This window comes from Delphinus delphis, chromosome 6, assembly GCF_949987515.2.
Source record: "Delphinus delphis chromosome 6, mDelDel1.2, whole genome shotgun sequence".
NCBI classification, from domain to species: domain Eukaryota; kingdom Metazoa; phylum Chordata; class Mammalia; order Artiodactyla; family Delphinidae; genus Delphinus; species Delphinus delphis.
Genome location: NC_082688.1, coordinates 81,937,839 through 81,961,608, shown reverse-complemented (window position 1 = coordinate 81,961,608; position 23,770 = coordinate 81,937,839). Strand labels below are relative to the sequence as shown.

The window sequence follows — 23,770 nt, the reverse complement described above, 5'->3', positions numbered from 1 at the left end:
TTCTGCCACTTTTGGGTGGAATGTCCTATAAGTATCAATTAAATCTATCTGGTCTACTGTGTCATTTCAAGCTGTGTTTCCTTATTAACTTTATGTCTGGATGATCTGTCCATTGGTGTAAATGAGGTGTTAAAGTCCCCCACTATTACTGTGTTACTGTCGATTTCCCCTTTTATGGCTGTTAGCATTTGCCTTATGTATTGAGGTGCTCCTATGTTGGGTGCATATTTATAATTGTTGTATCTTCTTTGATTGATCCCTTGATCATTATGTAGTGTCCTTCCTTGTCTCTCTCTTTTTTTTTAAAGACTGGGAGCATTTTATTTTTATTATTTCCTTATTTATGGCTGAGTTGGGTCTTTGTTGCTGTGCATGGGCTTTTCTCTAGTTGCGGCGAGTGGGGGCTACTCTTCGTTGCGATGTGCGGGCTTCTCATTGCGGTGGCTTCTCTTGTTGCAGAGCACAGGCTCTAGGCCCACAGGCTTCAGTAGTTGTGGCACGTGGGCTCAGTAGTTGTGGCTCGCGGGCTCTAGAGTGTAGGCTCAGTAGTCGTGGCACACGAGCTTAGTTGCTCCGCGGCATATGGAATCCTCCTGGACCAGGGCTTGAACCTGTGTTGCCTGCATTGGCAGGCAGATTCTTAACCAGTGCGCCACCAGGGGAGTCCCCTTCTTTGTCTCTTGTAACATTCTTTATTTTAAAGTCTATTTTATCTGATAGGAGTAGTGCTACTCCAGCTTTCTTTTGATTTCCATTTTCATGGAATATCTTTTTCCATCCCTTCACTTTCAGTCTGTATGTGTCCCTAGGTCTGAAGTGGGTCTCTTGTAGACAGCATATATATGGGTCTTGTTTTTATATCCATTCAGCCAGTCTGTGTCTTTTGGTTGGAGCATTTAAATTTAAGGTAATTATTGATATGTATGTACCTATTACCATTTTCTTAATTGTTTTGGGTTTGTTTTTGTAGGTCCTTTTCTTCTCTTGTGTTTCCCAGTTAGAGAGGTTCCTTTAGCGTTTGTTGTACAGCTGGTTTTGTGGTGCTGAATTCTCTTAGCTTTTGCTTGTCTGTAAAGCTTTTGATTTCTCCGTCAAATCTGAATGAGATCCTTGCTGGGTAGAGTAATCTTGGTTGTAGGTTTTTCCCTTTCATCAATTTAAATATATCCTTCCACTGCCTTCCGGCCTGCAGAGTTTCTGTTGAATAATCAGCTCATAACCTTATGGGGATTCCCTTGTATGTTATTTGTTGCTGCTTTTAATATTTTTTCTTTGAATTTAATTTCTGTTAGTATGATTAATATGTGTCTCAGTGTGTTTCTCCTGTATGGGACTCTCTGTGCTTCCTGGACTTAATTGACTATTTCCTGTCCCATGTTAGGGAAGTTTTTGACTATAATCTCTTCAAATATTTTCTCAGACCCTTTCTTTTCTTCTTCTGGGACCCCTATAATTCTAATGTTGGTGCATTTAGTGTTGTCCCAGAGCTCTCTGAGACTGTCCTCAATTCTTTTCATTCTTTTTTCTTAATTCTGCTCTGTGGCAGTTATTTCCACCATTCTGTCTACCTTGCAGCTCACTTATCTGTTCTTCTGCCTCAGTTTTTCTGCTATTGATTCCTTCTAGAGTATTTTTAATTTGTTATTGTGTTGTTCATTACTGTTTGTTCTTTAGTCCTTCTAGGTCCTTGTTAAACGTGTTGTTTTTGTATTTTCTTCATTCTATTTCCAAGATTTTGGGTCATCTTTACTATCATTAGTCTGAATTCTTTTTCAGTTAGATTGCCTATTTCCTCTTCATTTATTTGGTCTTGTGGGTTTTTACCTTGCTCCTTCGTCTGCAACATATTTCTCTGTCTTCTCATTTTGTTTAACTTACTTTTGGGGGGGTCTCCTTTCTGCAGGCTGCAGGGTCATAGTTCCTCTTGCTTCTGGTAAGTCCACTCACAGTGGGTGAGTATGGTCCAGTGGCTTGTGTAGGCTTCCTTGTGGAGGGGACTTGTGCTTGCATTCCGGTGGGTGGAGTTGGATCTTGTCCCTCTGATGGGCAAGCCCTCATCAGTTGGTGTGTTTTGGGGTGTCTGTGAACTTAGTATGATTTTAGGCAGCCTCTCTGCTAATGGGTGGGGTTGTGTTCCTGTCTTGCTAGTTGTTTAGTGTGAGGCGTTCAGCACTGGAGCTTGCTGGCCGTTCAGTGGAGCTAGGTCTTGGTGTTGAGATGGAGACCTCTGGGAGGGCTCTCCCCAATGGATATTCCCTGGGGCCGGGAGTTCTCTGGTGGTCCAGTGTCCTGCTCTCGGCTCTTCCCACCTCAGAAGCTCAGGCTCGACCCCTGGCCACAGAACCAAGACCCCTGTTACATGGAGACTTTCTTGCCTTTCTGGAAGTCTGAGGTCTTCTGCCAGTGTTCAGTAGGTGTTCTGTAGGTGTTCTGTAGGAGTTGTTCCATGTGTAGATGTATTTTTGATATATCTGTGAGGAGAAGGTGAGCTCCACGTCTTACTCTTCCATCACCTTCCTCATTCTCTCCACATTTTCTTAGGCAAGATCTGTCCACCCAGAAGGGCCCTTTCTTTCCATTGGGACCCCACGCACATATTGTATTTTTGGTTCCTGAGACAAGGAAATGTATATCGTTGTGAAAGAAAACAGGTAATTGGTTCCAAAACTCACTTTTTGGCCAGAACCAACCAGTGGCCCTGCAAAGTGGCTGGGTCTTGTGGCCCTAGTTAGGATAGAGGGATAAGGAAGCTTCTTCCTGGAGCCCCATCACAGGGAAGGGCTCAAAGCCAACCCATGCTGGCCAGATTGCAGCTTTCCCTGCTGGTGCCTGGTAAGGTGCATGCCAGCCATGCACCAGTGCCCCTAAGCTCCCCACAGCCTCACCCAACCCTGCTGCCACTGGCATAAAGCTGCCCATTGGAAAGTTTGGTTTCAGTTTTCAGCCATAGCAGCTCCTCTGGTGTTCCTTCCTAGCCTGCCTAGTGTCCATCATTGACAGCTTTTACGGCAGGAAGGTGGGCAGGTTGATAAGAGCCTCGTTCACAGGGGTCTCTAAAATGAGGTGGGGGCAGACTGAATCAGTGAGTCACGCATTTCATTCACTCAAGTTCCACCTTCGCAAATTTTTTTTTTACCTGTGAACTGCGTGTGCTTTTTATTTACCTAGAAATGACTCAGAGAGAGAAATTAGAGGTGTGTGGTGTAACATGACTTGCTGGTGAGTGGTCAATTCTGTCCGCTTTTCTGCTCCTGAGACCGATCTCCAGAGGGTGCCAAGGATAGCCAGGTTTCATTTATTTGTCCAAGTACAGGCATGATCAAAAGTGTTCTAAATAAGTCATGGTTTACAGCATAGATTATAGAATTTCCTCTGATTATTTGATTGGGTCACACGAATTTAAAGTTCAATTGAAACTTCACTTTCAAAGTTTCCTCTCCTTTTCTCTGAATATGCCAGAGCATGATGACAAGAGTATCACAGATTCCTAAAAATCCACCCAAACAAGCATATCTCAATACATTATGGTTTATTCACCTTAAGAAGAATCTAGAATACAGTATCAACAAGGATACTGGAACATGGTTTGGGATGGGAGACAGAGTTATGCCCAGTTGTGTTCTGGACCACTGATATAGATGATTCTCACTTCATTTTAGAGTTTCTATAATTGTAGCAATTATCTCTGAAAGATTTTTGTCCACACTGATTTGAATGAAATTTTCTGGAGCTGATGGGGGCTCCAAAGTATCAAACTGGGACTGCAATAACTCAGGGGACATAAAATGCCCTTTTCTTTTGAGTAAGCGTCCAGAGATGACCTCGAACGACCCAGTCAGATGGACCACAAGGAGCTTCACTTCAGCCAGCTTTTCTTCCTTTCCTGACTCATCACACTTCAGAGGTGCACCATCTTTTCCTTGTATTAAGATGTCTCTGTATACTTTCTTCAGAGCTGAACAGGCAAGAATTACATGCTGTCCAGAGGCTACATCTCTGTTAAAAAAATAAAGTGTGTGGGGGGAAGATGAGCGCTAGAGTGAAGACATTTAAAATAATTGGTGTCAAGTTTAGGTTGAGGACTAGAGTCCCACTTCTCTGACAGTGGAAGGTGTTACAAATGGTGGCCAAGTATCAGGCAGTCCTGGCTTTGAGGTAAAGATCTTCCACTAGTGAGGCATCTTGGGTAACATATTTACCTCCCCGAGCATCAGTTCATCATCTGCTAAATGCAACTACTCAGAGTACCTGCCCATAGAACTGTAATGAGTAAGTTTATCAAGGTGCCCAGCACACAGGAAATGCTTGGTAAGTATTGGCTCTGCCCCTTGGATGTAGGATGTGACTGAGCCACCACTTGTAGACATGGGTGGCTGCCGGCAGGTACCTGTGCCCCGCACACAGCACAGCTCAGGCTCTCCTCTCAGGTATTCAGGGATTTGAATTTCACAACTGGCTTCTCTCCATTCCTACTCTACAGTATGCTGGGAGTCTGGGGAAGTTACCAGTGCAGAGCTAGAGAGAGCAGGAGAAAAGGGAGCATCAGCCCCTGTGTGGTCAAGGTGAGAAGGATGTGAGAAGTTTCCAGGGCAGTGCTAAGGAAAAAAAAAAAAAAAACTGAGCCAGAAATAGAGGTAGAGTGACAAGGCACCAATAAGGGAAAACCAGTGTTGTTCAAGACCATACATGAGGGTGAGCCCCCTTTCCACTAAACCTACATGTACCAGCCAGAAGAGGCAGTCATCTTGGGGCCAGGAAGGAACTGTATAAAGAGGTGAAGGGTCAAAGCTGGCTTGGGTACTTAGAAATTTCAGTTCAGAACTGAGAATTCTGAAGGGGCCTGCCTTGATTCATGGCCACTGTAGACTGGAGACCCAGTGGATGGAGTGTGTCATCAGCAACAAACCTATGTACCTGAGCCTTCTGGCTCTTCCCAAGGGCCATGAGTGAGAGCTTGTTTATTCTGAGCCTGGAAGTCTGATCTCTATTCTCCTGAGGATCTTCACTTCTGCTTCCATCACAGGTCAGTATGTTAGATCTCTGACAAGTCTGTTTATGTTAGAGACCCAAGTGGGCAGGAGTTCTCAACTCCAAACCTTAAACCCCTAAGCCCATGCAAAGACAGGGCTGCCAGCCATGTCTGTGCAGTCTAAAAAAAGTAAACTGATTTTTAATCATACGTATACTCTAATTTCATATGGCCCACATGATTTTAGATTTATAAAACATGACTTCATCTGAGACAGCAAGATTTAGAACCTATTCCCTGCCACTTCTTTATCTTCCATGTCCCAACCAGGATTCCCAGGGGTCTGGCCCACAGATGGGTTGGGGAGGACCTCGTTTGCTCAGAGGCATGCTACAGAGCTGAACAATTTGAGACTTCAATCCTGGTGGCCAGTTATCTGTTGACTTATGAATGACCCCAGATCTTCCTGGTTGTCAGAGTTTGAAGTAGGAGGCAATATAAGTGGTGGCTAAGGTATAGCTATACGTCATTATTATTTTTTTAGCACTTACTATATATATTAGGTACTGTTCTAAGTGCTACCCATGCTTCATCTCACTAATTCCTCACAACAGTCTGTGAGTAGGAACTATATTTATCCCCATTTTCAGATGAAGAAATAGGTTTATGGAAGCCAAGTGGCTGACCAAGATTCCCAGCTAGTAATTGTGGAGTTGTTTAGAAGGCTAACTCCAGAACCCAACTAAACTACACATCTGTGGCTGATTAAAATCATTGTTGGTTACTTGATAGAGGTGCATTTCATTTCTGGGATGCCATATCAGCAGTCAGTTGTGATTTCAAGAGTGTATTTTTTCCCCTGTACTTTGTGATGGGTTTTCTTTACTCACTGGCTTACCTGGCGCCTGATTTTCTCTTACCTTTGTAAAATGTCATGCAAGTTGCAGAGCCATGGAATCCTGTCCTGAAATGAAGGCAGACACAAAGTGGCTTTTCCAGGTTTTGTTCGTTTTTACAGAAAGTTAATCATTTTCATCAATGTTAAGGTCCAGAGAGATCTTAGTGGTTTTGAGGAGTAGGCCATGCACAAGGCTGAGGGGTCAAGTCACTAGGCAGTTCAGCACAGAAGCATTTTCCTGGTCCAGGTGTCAGAGGCTCTTTTCATAATAATAAAAATTGCCCTAAAATACCAGTATGTAACTTCCACCATCTTTTTTTTTTTTTCTTTTTTTTTTGTGGTACGCAGGCCTCTCACTGTTGTGGCCTCTCCCGTTGCGGAGCACAGGCTCTGGACGTGCAGGCTCAGCGGCCATGGCTCACGGGACCAGCTGCTCTGCGGCACGTGGGATCCTCCCGGACCGGGGCACGAACCTGCGTCCCCTGCATCGGCAGGTGGACTCTCAACCACTGCGCCACCAGGGAAGCCCAACTTCCACCATCTTAATCTTCCCATTGTAAGTATATTTTCTCTGGTTCTGATATGTATATAAATCTTTATTATACTGCATGATTCTTTAGGTGCCTCTGATCTCAAATGCAGAGCGGTATTCACAGAAACCCTATGTCAGCTGCTCTCTGGTCCTATTCTTCAAATCCTCCAAAAGCAAAGCTCTACTCAGATATAAGCAGTGTGAGAATTTTGTATTTCTCCAGAGAAGGCAGAGGAAGTTTACATAGGGCACCCTACAGTGTTTCACAAAGGAATCCTCCTAGGGTAAATACTGATTGGTCATAATGCATTTAAAGAAAAACATAATTTTTTATTATGGAAATTTTAAACACATTCAATGATTTTCAACTCACAGTCTGATTTTATATATGTCCCAGCCATATCCTTACCTGTGCCCTCATCCTTTATCATTTTGATGCATATTCAAGAAACATGATGTGTCTTTAGAAGTCCTTGCTCTTAAACATTTGATTACTACCATTTTATTTAGGATTTTTGCATTTATATAATTGAGATTGACCTGCATTTGTTTTCTTGTATAGTCCATGTTAAATTTTGGTATCAAGGTTATACTAGCCTCATAAAATACGTAGGGCAGCTTTCCCTCTTTTTCTGTTCTTTGAAACAGCTTGTATACAATATATTATTGTTATGAACTGAATGTTTTTATTTCCCCAAAATTCATACCCCCTAATGTAATGATATTTGGAGGTAATTAGGTTTAGATGAGGTCATGAGGGTGGGGTCCTCATGATGGGATTAGTGTCCTTTTGAGAAGAGACCAGTGAGCTAGTGTGTACTTTTTCTCTCCTTCCACTGCCCTCCCCCTCAATCACCCAGTGAGGATACAGTAAGAAGGCAGCTGTCTAGAAGCCAGGAAGAGAAACTCCAGGCTCAGAATAAACAAGAACCTGACCATGCTGGCATCTTGCTCTTGGACCTTCACCCTCCAGAACTGTGAGAATAAGTGTCTATTGTTTAAGCCACTCCGTCTATGATGTTTTGTTACAGCAGCCTGAGCTAAAACTCATCTTAAAAACTCTGTGCCTGGGGCTTTTTTTGAGGAAAGATCTCTGATTACAGGTTCAATTTCTTGAATGAGCATTGTGTTATATTCAGATTTTTCTATTCTTGATTCAGTTTTGGTAACTGAAATACTTTTGAATCAGCAAGGTCACGTTTTCATTGGCGGGGGTGGGGGGGAGTAGACTGTGTCCCTGAGCACTGTCTCTGCCATCAGATCACTGTTATCCAAGCCTGTTTTCCCACAGTAATTTATATTTTACTATGAAAGTGTCCAATTTTATCTAAGTCTTAAAATTCACTGGTATCAGATTTTTCATGGCCTCTTTTCATTCCTAGTCTTAATTGTGCTTTTTTCCCCCCTTGATCAATCTTGCCAGAGATTTGTCTGTTTTTATCTTTTCAAACAATTAGTTTCACTCATCACCTATATGGCTTCTTTGTTTTATATTCCATTAATTTCAGCACTTATTTCTATATTTTTCTACATTCTTCCTTTTTATTATTTTTTTTTCTACTTAAACCCTTAGATCATCATTTTCATTTTTGTTATTTTTCCAAAAGTGCATTCAGAGGCTGTAAATTTCCTTCTAAGTACTCTTTCAGCTATATCCCATAAGTTTTAGTTGATAGCACTTTTGTCATACATTTCCAAATATCTTATAATTTCCACTATGATTTTTAACTTATGAATTTATATGAATGTCAATTTTTATTTTTCAATTTTACTTATTTCTACAGTTTCCAACCATTTTATGATTTGTGAGAATTTTTATTATTGATTTCTAATTCTTGTGCATTATGATAAAAAATGTGATTGATTGGTATGATATTGACTCTTTAGAATTTGTGGCAAATTGTGCCATAGAGCACTAGTACTATGTGGTCTAGTATATGGTCAATATTTATAAATGTTCCATATGTACTTGAAAAGAATGTTTATTTTTTAATTCATGCTTTTCAATATATTTGTTGTTTAAATCTTCTATATCTTTACTAATTCTTCTTGTCTGTTTTGTGTATCTTTTGTCTGTTTTGATGTTTTCAAGAGAGTTGTTTTAAATTCTCCCATAGATTAAGAATTGACAGTTTTCCCTTCTGTCTTTGTGTGTCTGAAAATGTCTTCTGCTCTTACTCTTTCTCATTTTAAATAAGATTTCAGTTGGTAAAGAATTCTTGGTTGACAGTTATTTTCCCTCAGCAGTTTAAATACTTACTCCCGTCTTTAGGGCTCTATTGTTGTTGAGAAGTATCTCTTGTTATATTGGGCAATCATTCAGAACATATATTTTCTCTTTGGTAGCTATAGGTAGAAAATAAACCTCTTTGTCCTTGATGTTTTGCAGTTTTACTATTTATCCTGTTCAGGACTCATTTTATATATTCAGTCTAAGGAAACTGTTAATATTATCTCTTTGAAAATTGCCTTTCCCCCACTTATTCTATTCTCCTTGGATTCCTTTTAGTTGTATGTGAAACATTTTATTATACCAGTCTCTTAATTTTTCTCGAATATTTTTCTAGTTATCTAGCTCTCTTATTCACTCTGGGTAATATCCTCTAGTCTGCCTTCTAATTCACTAGTTCTCTCTTCAGCTGTGTCTAGTTTATTGTTTAATCCATCTATTGATAATGAAACATTATCAATAAATTTTCTGTTTCTTTCATTTGATTCTTTTAAAAAATTAAAGTATAGTTGGTTTGCAATATTATATTATTTCATTTGATTCTATTTCTTGGAGTATGACTTATTCCATTTGTGCTTTTTTGCTGATTCTCTCTCACAGTGGTTCATTTACCTGTATCGTTTGTACTTTTTGACTGCAGGTGCATCTTCAGATTTTTTTTCCCTTATAGGAGTGCTGAGTTTTGGAAACATTTCCATAGGTAGTTTTGCTAATTCCAGACTAGTATTACATTAATTTTTCAACTTGGTCTATGTCACATGAAGTGAATTGGGCGTAGGAAAGTCTCTAGTTTTCCACCTGTGGTCCAGGGGAGACAGCCAGATTCTTTGCTGCTTCTTGAATCTAGTGAGTGGAGATATTCGTAATCCTCACTCAAATAAAGTCTTCCTTTAAATACTTTATGCAAGTCCTCGCACTTAGTTTCAGGTCCAGCTCCATGCATCATATAGGCCTCATCTCCCATCTCTACAGGGGCATCAGAATCTCAGTTCCCAGCCTCCTGGCTTACATGCATTTCCAAAACTTGGGGGAAGAGGTTACTTAGGTTTAATTAAATCTTGCCACTTTGATTCTGGCACCTGAGAATTTCTCATTTTGCTTCTGACCTTGGTTAAGCCCTTGGCTATGCCCCCCCCACCCACAATCTTTTCCACCAGGAGCCTTTCAAGTTCTCCAGCTCTGGGTGAGCTCCTTTAGTTCCTGAATATCTCCTCTGGGCTCAGGCTTTCCCATTTCTTATTCAGAGTAACTAAATACTCAGTAAGTGAAATGTTCATTCCACCAAGGCCTTCACTCTGTACTCAGCAAACTAAAGACCGTTACTAGGACCCACCCTTTTCAGGAGGCAGAAGATTTTACACACACACACACACACACACACTCTCACACAAAAAACACACACATATATTTAATTTTTTCATGTTAAATAAAATTTTTGAAAAGCATGTGTGCTAATATTGGGTTGAGGTTCCTGGAAGTTTTACTAGTGATAGAATTTTTTAAGACTTTACCTCTATGGGGACTTCTCTGATGGCGCAGTGGTTAAGAACCCACCTGCCAATGCAGGGGACACAGGTTCGATCCCTGGTCCGGGAAGATTCCACATGCCGCAGAGCAACTAAGCCTGCGCGCCACAACTACTGAGCCTGCTCTCTAGAGCCTGTGAGCCACAACTACTGAGCCCACGTGCCACAACTACTGAAGCCTGCGTGCCTGGAGCCCGTGCTCGCAATAAAGAGTAGCCCCCGCTTGCTGCAACTAGAGAAAGCCCGTGCGCAGCAATGAAGACCCAACACAGCCAAAAATAATAATAAAAAAAAAAAGACTTAACCTCTATGTACACACTAGTCGACCAGAGACCACTTAGAAGTACAAATGCAACAGTTACAAAATCCACACAAGACACAGATCAAATGACAACTATCACCTAACTTACACAAATAATAAAACAACAGCTATTAATACATAATTCACAGAAATTATTACTCAAGTTACAACAGCTACTACAATGTGCACACATTGTAGCTCAAATGTATTTAATGAATGAAACATTTGTTTATGTTAGCACTTGTCTGACTGTAGTCAGTAGAACCATTGTGGTTATTTCTAAACAAAGTAACAAGATCATGAGGCTTACCAGCTCCAGATTTGCAGACCACAAAGAACTCTGTGCTTTATGAGGAGACCTATGTGCTCTTGGAAAAGAGTGTATATGTTTAAGGTTTATTATTGGCAAGGTTTTCTAAGACATCATACTCAAAAACTAAATGTTCTGGAGAAGTCTATGAGGAGAAAAAAAGTTGTAGGAGCTATACTTATGGAACTTGAAATTGCCACTGTAACACATATTTTCTGGGCTATGGCAGGGGTCCAGGAAGAAGAGTGTCAAGGATTATAGGTAGCGGGGATAATTAGATGGACTTACTGAGCTGTGCAGTATTTTATGATGGAAAATTGCCCATGGGAAAAGCTGCCAATTCAAGCACAGATTTGGGTTTCCCCTTTCCTTCATCCATTTACAAGCATTTGTTGTGTGCTTAGGGAGATCCAGACACTGCTCTGGGTGCTTTCTTTCAGTACTCTAGACATGATCACCCTAAGTTTAACTTCTAAGATTCCATTTGCACTCAACTTTCTAAATTCCTTTCTTTCCTGTACTCTCACTGTGAATAGCTAAGCTTTTCTATTATATTCATGAACTAACAGGAATGAAAAAGAGAACACTGTTAGTTATACAATGACCTTAAAAAAATTTTTTTTAAACCTCTTTGGCTATATTTTCCAAAACAGCTCCTCTAATAGAAGGCTGTAGCAGAGCAGGGTGACTGGGCCTTAAAGACTCATGAGTCAGCAGGATGAGCAGTTTCCTACCTAGGATCCAGTCCTACAAAGATACAGCGCCTTTCAGGCCTGCAGGAAGGGCAGCACAGGCCACTTACTTGGTAAAGTGGTATACTAATCATTAAGGGGACTAACTTCATTGTGTGTTTTACATGTAAATGGGGGCATCCCATTTCAAGCTGTAGAAATGATGTCAACTTTTAAAAAGTTAAGGAGTCTGCTTATAGCATATGGGGCCCACAGTGAGGTAACTTCCTAAGCACTTGGAAAAGGAGGAAAGAAGCTTGTTCTTTAAAGCTTTAATTTAAAGAGCAACACTTAATAGAAAGGAGCGGAGATGTATAAACTCATCTGAAGGAGTAAAAAGGACCCTCAGGCTAGCAGGACATCACTATGATCCAACTACATATTTTTACACACATAAAGGAAGCACGTCTGTCCCAGCAAGGCTTGGTGGGTGTGAAAGCCCAGGGCAGGAGCACTATGGAATTAAACAGCAGAGTACTGACCAGAGGACATGTCTGGCCATTGGACTGAGTTCTGGCCATAGGACTTTGAATATCATATTCTCATTAGCAAACATCTTCCTGTAAGGGGATGGCTGGTCTCACACCATTAGAAACTTCAGCCCTAACTCTCCTACTCTTTTGATTGCATGTTCACTGAGAAACCTGATTGTATGTTGGCTTCTGAAATCAGATCCATGTGAAGTGTTACAGGCCATGTGGCACTTAAATTTCTCCTTGTAAATTAATCAACTGGCATTCTGGGGTTTTTTTGTGTTTTTTTTTTGTGTGGTACGCGGGCTTCTCACTGCTGTGGCCTCTCCTGTTGCGAAGCACGGGCTCCAGATGCGCAGGCTCAGCGGCCATGGCTCACAGGCCCAGCCGCTCTGCGGCATGTGGGATCTTCCCGGACCGGGGCACGAACCCGTGTCCCCTGCATCGGCAGGCGGACTCTCAACCACTGCGCCACCAGGGAAGCCCCGGCATTCTGGTTTTATGTAGAAATCTTGTGAACCTGACTAGTGGGGTTCTCATATGAGACATGAATGCATGTTCAATGTGTTGACGGTATCAGGCATTGAGCTGACAAGACAGAGCCTGACTACCCTTGTCCTATCTGGGTAGGCAGACAGCCTTTTCCACAATACATCCCTTGTCACTGTACAAGTCTCTAGGTGAAACAAAATCCTGAGACTAGTGCCGTGGGCTGCTAACCCCCATTCAGCAAGAATGTTTGGTTTAGAAGAGGTAGTTGGAAGGTTCAGAGGGCCAAATGCTAATTCACATATTCAGTATTCACATGCCTACTTAGAGTTCAAGGAGCAATTATAATGATGCATTAGGACTGATTCACAGATGCAAACACAACAAACAAATGAGTTGTTCTTCTGCATGAGTAAAATGTTCCTAGTGGGTTTGGATGAACCAAGGAGAGGGGATAATTTGTTTAATTTCTAGTACTTTAGATATCTCTTCTTTCTTCACATTAGCAGAGGAGCAAACTTGTGTTCTATTATCTTACTTAGATTGCACATTTCCTCCAGTCCATCGGCACAAATATCTCTTTGTACAGAGATCAATCTCTATTATTTTATGGCTTAGGAAACAAATATGTTATGGTGTTAAGTTGGGTATTGACTTTATTATTCATTACATTTTCTGCATGCCTAAAACGTTTCACAATAAAGACGGAACAAATTAAAAATAACGGAAAACATGTTTGGGTAATAAGCTTCCTATCCTATGTATAGGAAAATGGAACTTTACTTTGAATCCATACTTTTTTATTGTTTTAATAGTGCCTCAATATGTGCCTTCGTCAAGAATTAAGCATGTTGCATCACTTAGTCATAATAAAATTCCTCAGAAGCTCAACCATGAAAACTAATATTAATACATGGAAACATTGAACTATTTAAACAAAAATGGATGCTTTCAGACATTTGCCCAATCAGAATATATGTTGGACCAGTTTATTCACTGCACCGGTAAGGTCTGGGTCCACCAGCCATAAAAACAATGAGAGAAGGTTGGAGATAAAACAGAAGCACTTTCAACTTTATTTTACAGAAGTTTCCAAGTATTGAGTCATAATTACACAATTGGGATCCTTCCTTGGAGGATCACATGGGGCCACAAGCAGAGAGTTTTTCCAAAGCAGCTCTAAAAGCTACCTAGACTCCATGTGGAAACCAGAATTCTCAGACCTGCTGTGTAAAGCCAGGTGTCACCTGCCTCAAATACCCTTCAAGGCCTAGGCCCCTACAATGGGTGTGCTCACCAGGGGCTGTGCCTCTCTCCTGCTCTCACCCTCATCCTTGCTTTCACCCTTTCTTGCTCCACTTAATCAACCCTGATTCACTTCTTGTAGATTATTTTTGTGTGTGTGTAGTATCAGGGCCTTTAACACAGTAGAAAAAGTAGAGTCTTAGAGGTTGGAGAGATCCCCCTCACTCTGTGCCTTTGCTCAAGTTACTTCTCTGTGCCTCCCTTTGTTCATCTGCAAAATGGGGGAATCATATATAATACATTGAGCTGCTTTGGGACTTAAACAGGAAAAGGAGTAGACTCCATTTTAAACATTACTTTTTGGCTGATTTAATAGCTGCAATAAACAGCATTCATTTCCAACTCTGAATTTTGAAAAGACCTTTAATAAATAAATTTAGTATGCAGTGGGCTCTAACTCCACAAACAATGAATACTTAATATGTGCAAAGCACCATATCGAGCACTGGGGATATAAATATGAACAGTGCAGTCCCTGTCCTCGAGGGGGTCACAGCCTGAGGATGGGTATTTATCAATTAAACTACCCACAGGACAGTAATGAGGGCTCCAAGAAATATAAGAAGGGCTATGATAAGACAAGGGGAGAGAACAATTTTGATCAGGCCCTAGGAAGACTAAATCTTAAAGGGTAAAGAGGATTTTAATGGAAGCAGGGCCTGTCAAGCAGAGGGAAGGGCAAGACTTGGCATATTAAAGATGGTTTACCAAGACTCTTGTCTAAATGGATGAGGCAGGAGCTCAGCACTGGTGAACAGGAGGTGTGGGAGTTGATAGGTGAGGAAGGTCAGCAGAAACTGTCAGGACTAGAGAATCAAGACCTTGAGTGACCTGCTAAGGAGTCTGCACTTTATTGTTAGGGTCTTAGGGAGGACTTGGACACATGAGCTCCAAATTTTGTGTTCATGTTTGTGAAAAAAGGGAATGATTGAGATCTCCTTTTCACAGATGCAGAAACTGGGGCAAAACAGAGGATATATTAAAGCAAATTCACTGAACTCTGTGTGTAAATAGTTACTACGGACAATATCGTAACTAAGGCAAGTCAAACACAAAAAGTCTTAGGGGAAAGAGAGGAGGAAACATAACCCAAATGAACATCCCTGCTTGCTGGATCTGATGTTCTAGGTCCCTTCATTCCTGATAGTCCTTACATGCAGGGATGGGCGGGGGGCAGTGTACCCTGAACCCCCAGCCCAGTGCTTAAGCACTTGGCCTATCTAGAGAAACAGTGTCTTCTGGAAGGGGATGATGGTTAAAGGGCAGGGCAGGAGCTCAGAGGAACAGATGGAAGATAAGTGTGTCCAGCATTGCTGGGGGAGGTGGAGAGAGGGCAAGGAAAGTAGGAGGGGAGGACAATGGGCGATGGACTGGTTTTATCTGGTGCAAAAGTGAACTTAAGCCCATAGAGGAAAGAATGCATGTAAAAATAATATATACCCCAAAAAGGATAGGGGGAAAAACTCAAATTCAATTAGTAGGTATTTTTAGAAGATGAAACCAAGGGTGATGAAAATTCTGTGAAAGGATTTTTCGGCACTGGTTGAATTTTCTATACAGGATAATATTATATTTATAATCAGGGAAAAATTTTCAAAAAAACCTCTTTTAAATAGACTTTGAGGTTAAATAGACTTTGAAAAATTTTCAAAAAAACCTCTTTTAAATAGACTTTGAGGTTGAAGTCTGCTCAGGTGTCACCATACGCTACCAGGACAGCATGAACCTGGCACATATGGGAGACTCACTGACTGGCAGCTTGGAAATTCTTTATTATCATCATCATCACGCTAACAATGTATTGCATCCTGGGTGGCGTATCTTTCTATACCAGCGCTGTCCAATAGAGCTTTTTGCCCTGAGGGAAATGTCCTCTATCTGTGCCACCTGGATTAGCAGCCACCAGCCACATGTGGCTGTTGAACACTTGAAATGTGGCAATGCAACCCAGGAACTGGAGTTTACATTTAATTTAATTGAAATAGACTTAAGGAGCCCTTGGTATATTCAACTCAGGTTCTTTCTTTTCACATCTCAGCCTTCTGAGCACAATACCCTCCCCAAACCCTCCTGAGACTCTTCCGCAAGGCCAACCGCTATGTCTGCCTCTAACACTCTAACTGATGTTCAGTACAGTATCTTTGGGGTGGGGGGCTGGTTGCCAGAGCAACCAGGAGGTCCTTGGTGCCAGCTCAGCTGTGACCCACACCTTCACTCTTAGACTCGCTGGGCTCTCATCAAAAATGTAAGCCATCTGCCATCTTACCTCTTTCTCTCTGCTTCTCTCTAAGGTCAGGCTAACTTGTACAGCTGCCTCTGAATATATTTAGTAACTTGTTGTGTTTCCTCCAGTAACTGATAACCTTTTCTTCGGTACAATAATTCCTCTTCTGAATTCTCCTCCCCAGCCCCCCATCCATACTGCCCACTTAACAAGCCTCACGTGTGAACAAGAGGAAGGCTGCTTAAATGCCATTTTAAAATCTGTCCATTTGGGTTGCTTTACTGTGTTCCTTATTTTAATTTTCATTTGTACCTGCCAAGGAGAAAAATAAAATAACCCTAGCACAGTCACATTTTACACACTCCACAGAAATGGTTTCTGTTACATGTATGTATATATAGATAAGATATTAGCAACAACAATAAGAAGTGATATTTACTGAATGCTTCAGGCACTTCTCTGTGCACATTTTTCATATTATCTCATTTAATCCTCGCAAGAACTCAATGAAATAGGTCCTGTCACCATCCCTACTTCAAAGGAGGAAAATGAGGCACAGAGAGACTAAGCCATCTGCCAAGTCACACAAGCTCAGTGGTGAGGCCAGGTTATCTATATTATGTTTATTATCTCTCATATAATATCATTATTTTGTTTACATTATTACTCTGTATCCCTTTTTTGCTTCTCTCCTCCTGCCTTCTAAAGTCAGATGCTGTAAACTTGATTTTGATGGTTTAACGTTTGAACTATTACAAATGGAGGTGCACTCCCTGGGACAAAGAGAAACCCTCAGAGTGCTCTAGAATTAGACCTAACATGGGTTAATGACTCCAGTCCTTCACGGCAGGACAAAGAGAAGAAAGTGGGGCCCAACTGGGGTGAGCCAAGGTCATGAAAGTGAAAACACCAGTGTTGCTCTTTGGCCAGTTCCATACCATACCTGCCCTTTGGACACCCTTGGCACGTGGGCCCAGCTAGAGCCCCTGCTCTCAGCTGCTCTGTGGACTCAGCCCTACGCCCTGCCCTCAGTCTCTCCTGGGTTACAGCTAATCACGCCAGTGAATCCAGTTTGTGACTCTGGTTTGAGAGAGACCCTCTAGGAAAGGGCCTCATGACAGTGTATAAAGAAATGAGGTGCTAGTCATTCATTCTTACACTCATTCATTCATTCACTCACAAATCTGCCACAAATATTTTCTGACATGTACTGTGTGTCAGGCTCTGGGGATATATAATGGTTAACAGAAATGGCCATAGTGCCTGCCCTTTTGGAGGTAAAATCTAGTTGTAGAGATAAATAGTAATCAAATTCTCACACCACCAAATGCCATGTTGCAACTGGGACAAGGACGATAAGGGATACGGTGCCATGAGAGTTTATTATAGGAGGTTTTACGTAGAAGTCAGGGAGAGCTTCCCTGAAGAAGGAGCACAGGAGCTGAGATGTGAAGCATGAGCCGGGTAACTGAGAAGAGGGCAGGGAAGTGCATTATTCCTCACAGTGGGAACAACAGAGACAAAGGCCCTGCGGGGAGGAGCATGGTGGTAGAGCAACTGAAAGAGGCAAGGGTGGTTCCAGTGGATACAAGGAGGGGACGCGTGGCTCCAGAGGGCCAGATCTGAGTGTGTGAAACCCACCGGAGCAATTTTGTTTTTCTCCTTGGTGATCATAAATAGTGATGAATGAAAAAAAGAGCTGCAGCAGCCCAGGGAGCAGGATTCGTGACGCGACATCAGAGCCCTCCCCACTCCTGCACCTGGGTGGGTGGGCGGGGGGGTGGTTTCCTCAGGCTGCTGGTGGGGAAGCAGCCAGGGCTTTGCTAGGCAAAGATGCCAGGGCCTGGCGAGGTGGTAGGCTGATAAGTCCTGGGAAGAAAAGATGAACTTCCCCACATATGAGGCAGAGGGGAGCCTCTGCCCTCTCAGGGATTACATTTTGCAGATTAAAATCCCTCAACAAAGTGTTCCGGCAGATCCCGCCGAGCTGGGGCAGAGGGTGGCATCACTGCTGATGCCAGTTTAGAGTTTAGATGGGAATTCAGGGCCAAACCTAACATATGTGGTGGGCCCGCTGTGCACCTGGCTTTTGGAGCACTGTACGTGAGTGCATGACTCAGGAACTCTACTACAACAAGCACTGCAGGAACCTTAACCTGTGTCACCCTGCATCACAGGACATCTGTGCTGGAAATAAAAACAGACAGCAAACCTTACCTGGTCATTCAGAGGTATACCTTTTCCCATCTTCATCCGATTTTCCTCTGGGTGATAGTCATCTGCATCATAGAATTTCCACCCTAGCTTTAAGAACAAAGTGAAAGAGGGTATGTGGCAGGTAGTGTGGCCCACATTACAGCCACCGTGGGGTTACTAAAACTAACGGGCAGGTACAGAAACAACCCTGCCACCCTCTTCTCCACCAGCAGCCCGAGGAAACCACCCCCCACCCCCGCCGCCCACCCAGGTGCAGGAGTGGGGAGGGCTCTGATGTCGCGTCATGAATCCCGCTCCCTGGGCCGCTGCAGCTCTTTTTTTCATTCGTCATTATTTATGATCACCAAGGAGAAAAACAAAATTGCTCCGGTGGGTTTCACAAGCTGCATGGAGGTGTCTGTGGTGAGTTTACAAACCACTCAGGCCAGAAGAAAAGGCAGGGAGGGGAAAGGGAGAGAAGCAAAGAGACAACATGATGGGACTAGCAACTGGGAGGCATTAGAACAGGTTACCTGGGATGCCAGCAGGGTGCCGATGGTGGATCTGTGGAGAGGACATAGATGTTACATGACTGCCTTTCCCAGCCTGCGCTGTGCCTCTTCCATCCGAGGAGCCCTGGGAAGCAGAGGGCTGCCCTACCGGTATTAATCGCCGACAACTTATGATACTGAAACTGAGATAGATGCTCCTGACCCTGGAGCCTAGAGCATGGCTTTAGTTTTCTCCAGGAATTTAAATGAAATAATTATCCGGTCATCACCAATTTTTCTCCCAAAAGCAATACATAAGATCTCATTAAACTCCTGAAGTTTTTTCCTTAAGTTTTTGGTCCCTGTTTTGTAGATAATTATTTTTTTGAGAAAAAATATTAAATTATTAAAGTGATAAATTCTACTGAGGATATTGGAGGGAGAAGTCTGACAGGGAATTTAACCTCTAAGCACCCACACAAGATTCAAGGAGCTCATAAAAGCATTAAAATATTGGGGCTTAAAAGGGGCACACTCTTCAAATAAAGGACATGGAGAATTACCAGCACTCATTATTAAGTCTGGGAGTTGAATGCTCTCTGTGCAATGCATCTGAGAATGATCTACCTGTTCGGACCCTAACAGGCTGCATGGTCAGTGAAGAGGGCTTGGGTCCTAGAAACTGAGGTGTGGCCACGGTCTCCATTCTGCCACTAAATGACTGTGTCCTCCTGTGTAAGTCACCTTGTCCTCTAAATCTGTTTTCTCACCTGTAAAACAAGGGAACTGAGCTACATTTATCCATTCACCTACTCATTTCACTCAGCCAATATCTACTGAGCACCTACTAGCTCCTAGGACATAATGCTCAGCCCACTGAGACTGGCCATCTTGAGGCTTACAGGCTAGCGCCGTAGGGTAGGGGTGGAGGCCTTCAGGCAATTAATTAGAAACGAAGCCCCTTCATGCTATCAGTTTCTGAAGTGTTACCCAAAATGCCAATCATTGAAGTATGAACTTCAGAAGTTTTTACTGTATCCTCCTACCATTTCACCATGCCCTCTTGCCTAAGTTTTACACACACTTTTACAATTATCTACTTGTTATTTTTGTTTAATTGGTTCACTTTTTTTTGTTGTTTTTTTGCGGTACGCGGGCCTCTCACTGTTGTGGCCTCTCCCGTTGCGGAGCACAGGCTCCCGACGCGCAGGCTCAGCGGCCATGGCTCACGGGCCCAGCCGTTCCGCGGCATGTGGGGTCTTCCCAGACCGAGGAACGAACCCGTGTCCCCTGCATCGGCAGGCAGATTCTCAACCACTACGCCACCAGGGAAGCCCCTAATTGGTTCACTCTTTAAAATTAAACAAATGTGTTAAACAAGGAAACTTTTTCCTTCCCTTATACAGGAAGCCACCCTCACTTGCCTTAAACAGGAGGCAACCAAAAAGATGTATACAGTGAAAACAAAACGTTGTGATGAAATTCTAGCTGGATACTATTCCTTACCAAGGGTCCTCTCTCTTTTGTTAAGAAGGTATCAGGGAAGTTTTAAAAAGACACACTTGTACCAAACTGAGACCTGCTCCCAAAAGTAACCAAAGGATTGAGAGAACTGGAACCTCTCCCATTATGTTCACTCCTTTGGAGGCTGCATAGGGTGACATGTTGTAGCCTACTGGTGACTAAACCGTCCCAGCCGAACTCCAGGGCTGGTGAAATCAGCGCTGTGTACGACGGAAATCACACTTAAGACCAAGTTAGATTAGCCAGGAATGAACATGTCAGCCACCAGTCATAATTTAAAAGAAAAGCTAACTAGATTGGGGTGTAGACGGGCAGGAAGGAGATAGAAGAAAATGGAAAAACCACTCTACCACTCTAACCAAACTTCCTAACCAGAGGACAGCTGGACTGTTTGAATATGGACCAGGGACCCCCAGCAGAAATATGGCAAAGTGCTCGGCTCACAGGAGACTGGTCAGGGCCGAACATTACAAACCAGTTTGGGGCCCAAATGTCTTCTGGTGGGATGGTCTAAATCAGGATCGAGGAGACTTAAAAAGACAGTAGGCAGTAGGCTGGGACACAGAATAATGAGAAAGGTATTCAAGAGGCCTGAGCTTGTTGCGACAGCAGGAAAAAGAAGGAAACATGGAAAGAAGCTGAGGGTGGCTTCACTAAGATTGTTAAAATATAAAGAAAGCTAACACTGCCACCCACTCAAATGGCTCCATTCATTCATTCATCAAGTCAATACATATTTATTAAGCACCTACTATGTGCCAGGCATTGTTCTAGACACATATGTCAATAAACAAAAAGGAAAAAGATCCCTTACATTCAGGTAGGGGAAGGAAAGGCAATAAACATAATAAACTTATTATTTGACATTACTTTAACAGTGTTTTGAATGGGATCTTTCTGGTTTGAGACTATTGTTTTCTTAAGGTATTACCCCACTGCTCCAAATGTTATGGAGTATATTTAAAAATCCTGCAGGGCCCTAAGAGGGGCTCACAAAAGTCACCAAAGAGCTCACTGTTGCTACATCCAATGATCAATGTAATCAATTCTCAGGCATTTTATCACTCAGTCCATCGACAACAGTTGACATTGACCTAAACATTAGAGGGCCCAGGGCTCAGTCCTTGGCCAGCTTATCCACACTCACTCCCTTGGTGTTCTGAATATGTATGTCTTTAAACATATCCACACACCGATGAGTCCTACATTTTCACCTAAAGTCCCTCTCTCCTGAACTCGACTTGGATATCTGATTGCCCACTTGACAGATCCACTTGGATGACCGATAGGCATGTCCAGCTCACCACATCCCACACTGAGCTCCTGAAATTTTCTGAATCAGGAGCTGCCCATGCGGTCCAGTGTATTTTAAAGACTCTTTCTTTCTCCAGGTAGGTAGGTTTAGTTTCCAAAAATTATTGTGGCATTTTTAGCCTCAAAGACAGGGAATCTTGCAGTATATACAGTAATGTCAAATAATAAGTTTATTATTAACTCCAAACCTGCTCTACCTATTGCTTCCCCATCAGTCAACAGAAACTCTTTTCTTCCAGTTACCCAGGCCAAAAATCTTGAAATCATTCATGACTCTTCTCTCCTTCATATCCCACATCCAGTCCATCAACACATCTTTTTGGCTCTACTTTCAAAATATTCCAGCATATGACCACTTCTCTTCACCTGTATTGTTTTTCTGACCTCATCTCCCAATCACTCTGCCACAATGGCCTCCCTGCTAGTCCACAAGAAAGTCAAGCCTCAGGGCCTTTGCACTTGCCATTCCCTCTGCCCATATGCCCTTTCCTGGCTATCCATGGGCTTATTTCCTCTCTTCTTGTAGGTCTTTCTCCAACACCACTTCCTCAGAGGAGCCCTCCCTCATTATCCTGCCTGGCTCTTTGTTCCACTTACCTTCCTTTATTTTCCCCTAGAGCACCTACTGCTGCCTGGTGCACTGCACAAGTATTTATTCCCTTACTGCCTCCCTCCCTTACTAGGATGTAAACTCTTTGAGGGCAGGGATGTATCTGTCTTGCTCACTACATGTCAGTGACGTTGAGGAAGGATTGAGCTCAATAAACATTTACTGAATGCATGAATATCATAACCATATGACATATGGTACAGTCTCCCCTCATGTGATCCAAGGCTTGGGTCAGGGGGCAGCACATGAACTGCCCAAGCTCACAATCAGACAGCAGTAGAACCAAGACCTAGGGCTCTGGACTTTCACTACATCACACCAGAGCAGCAGTTTTTCATTCTCTGAGTTCTTCAGTCATACACAGTGAGGGACTTTCTGGCTCTGTGTTTTATTTTAAATTTCAGTGCAAGATTCCCTGTCTTTGAGGCTAAAAATGCCACAATAATTTTTGGCAGCTAAACCTACCTACCTGGAGAAAGAAAGAGTCTTTAAAATACACTGGACCGCATGGGCAGTTCCTGATTCAGATCATTCTAGAAGGGACTGGATAAGCCTTTGGAGGTTGTGATATTTTAGTTGTCTTTTGCTGCCTCTGGTGGAATGCTGCCGTAGCTGCCTTTTCTGATAATAAAGGGCATTGTCAGACTTTGGTCTAAACAGGAAGCCAAAGGCTTCCTCAGCCCCCAAGTTGGCCAGACTGGGCTGGGCAGAGGTTTTGTGGTATGCAGTGCGCCTCCCTGCTTACAAACCTTCTTAACACCGAATCCTTACAGTTGAAGGGGGAACACAGTAAATAGGAAGGTTAAATTCACGTTCCAAAATCTAATCAGAAAAGTCCAGGGCCCGGCAGGAGGGAGCTGGCGCGGTGTCCAGCTTGACAAAAGTCTGTAGGAGCCTGGGACGAGGCTTGGCCCTGCTCTGTGGGCCTTGCTCCCTTGCACGCTGGGCCCACACGAGGCCCCCAAACATGGGCACCTGTGATGGCCCGGGCCGCTCCAGGTGGCGCGGGGAAGTCGTTACTCTATTCGCGCCTCTGCAGGCGCCTCTTCACAAGGCGCTTTCGCTAAAGCCTCTGCCTAAATTTACAGACGGAGAGCCCGAGTCTGGGGTATGGCCCCGGGCCGGGTGCCCCCGAGGCGAGCAGGTTGGCAAGTGGGGAGAGGGAGCAGGTGCCCTGGGCCTCAGTTCCCTCACCAGCAAAGGGAAAGGACGCTCCCGTCGCCGCGGGCCCGGAACGCCGGCGGATCTGGCCTCCGCCGCCCCGCGCCGCCCCCCCACTGCGCCCCCAGCGCCCCCAGTGCCCCCAGCGCCCCGGCCCTCCCGGACCTACTTCCCCGAGCCGCTCACGCCCATCACCAGCAGCGCATTGGGCGCCGCCATCGCCCGGAGTCCCGTCGCCTTCTGGGGCCGGTCTGCTCCGCCTTCCCAGCCACGGGGGGCGGAGCCGCCCGCGACCCAGCCCAGCCCAGGCGGACCCCACCCCAAAGCCCCCACCAAGACCCCGCCCCAACAGTGCCCCACCCCTCATCCGGTCCCCAGCTACCCGCCACCCACGCCGACACACCTTCCCCTCCCTCTCGCGCCCCTTCCCCGACGAGACCCGTCCCACGCCAAGACTCCGCCCCCATGCGCTCCGCCCCAGCCGCC

At 43.7% G+C, this 23,770-nt stretch overlaps 1 protein-coding gene across 3 annotated transcripts; it reads right to left on the bottom strand.

The window, feature by feature from the left end:
• Nucleotides 1–742: 742 nt before the first annotated feature.
• On the bottom strand, nucleotides 743–23,561 carry IDNK (IDNK gluconokinase). 3 transcript variants are annotated; one of them, XM_060014946.1, is made up of 5 exons: nucleotides 23,454–23,561; nucleotides 18,718–18,748; nucleotides 18,206–18,292; nucleotides 5,890–5,933; nucleotides 743–3,996 (listed from the first exon to the last, which is right to left on the bottom strand). In XM_060014946.1, exons 1-5 carry the CDS (start codon nucleotides 23,501–23,503, stop codon nucleotides 3,651–3,653), a joined length of 558 nt encoding a protein of 185 aa, XP_059870929.1. In that variant the 5' UTR covers nucleotides 23,504–23,561; the 3' UTR covers nucleotides 743–3,650. The 3 variants fall into 3 exon arrangements, with proteins under 3 accessions (XP_059870929.1, XP_059870931.1, XP_059870930.1); XM_060014948.1 differs by having other exon boundaries at nucleotides 18,206–18,288; nucleotides 23,454–23,511; XM_060014947.1 differs by lacking the exon at nucleotides 18,206–18,292 and having other exon boundaries at nucleotides 23,454–23,536.
• Between the last annotated feature and the right edge of the window lie 209 nt (nucleotides 23,562–23,770).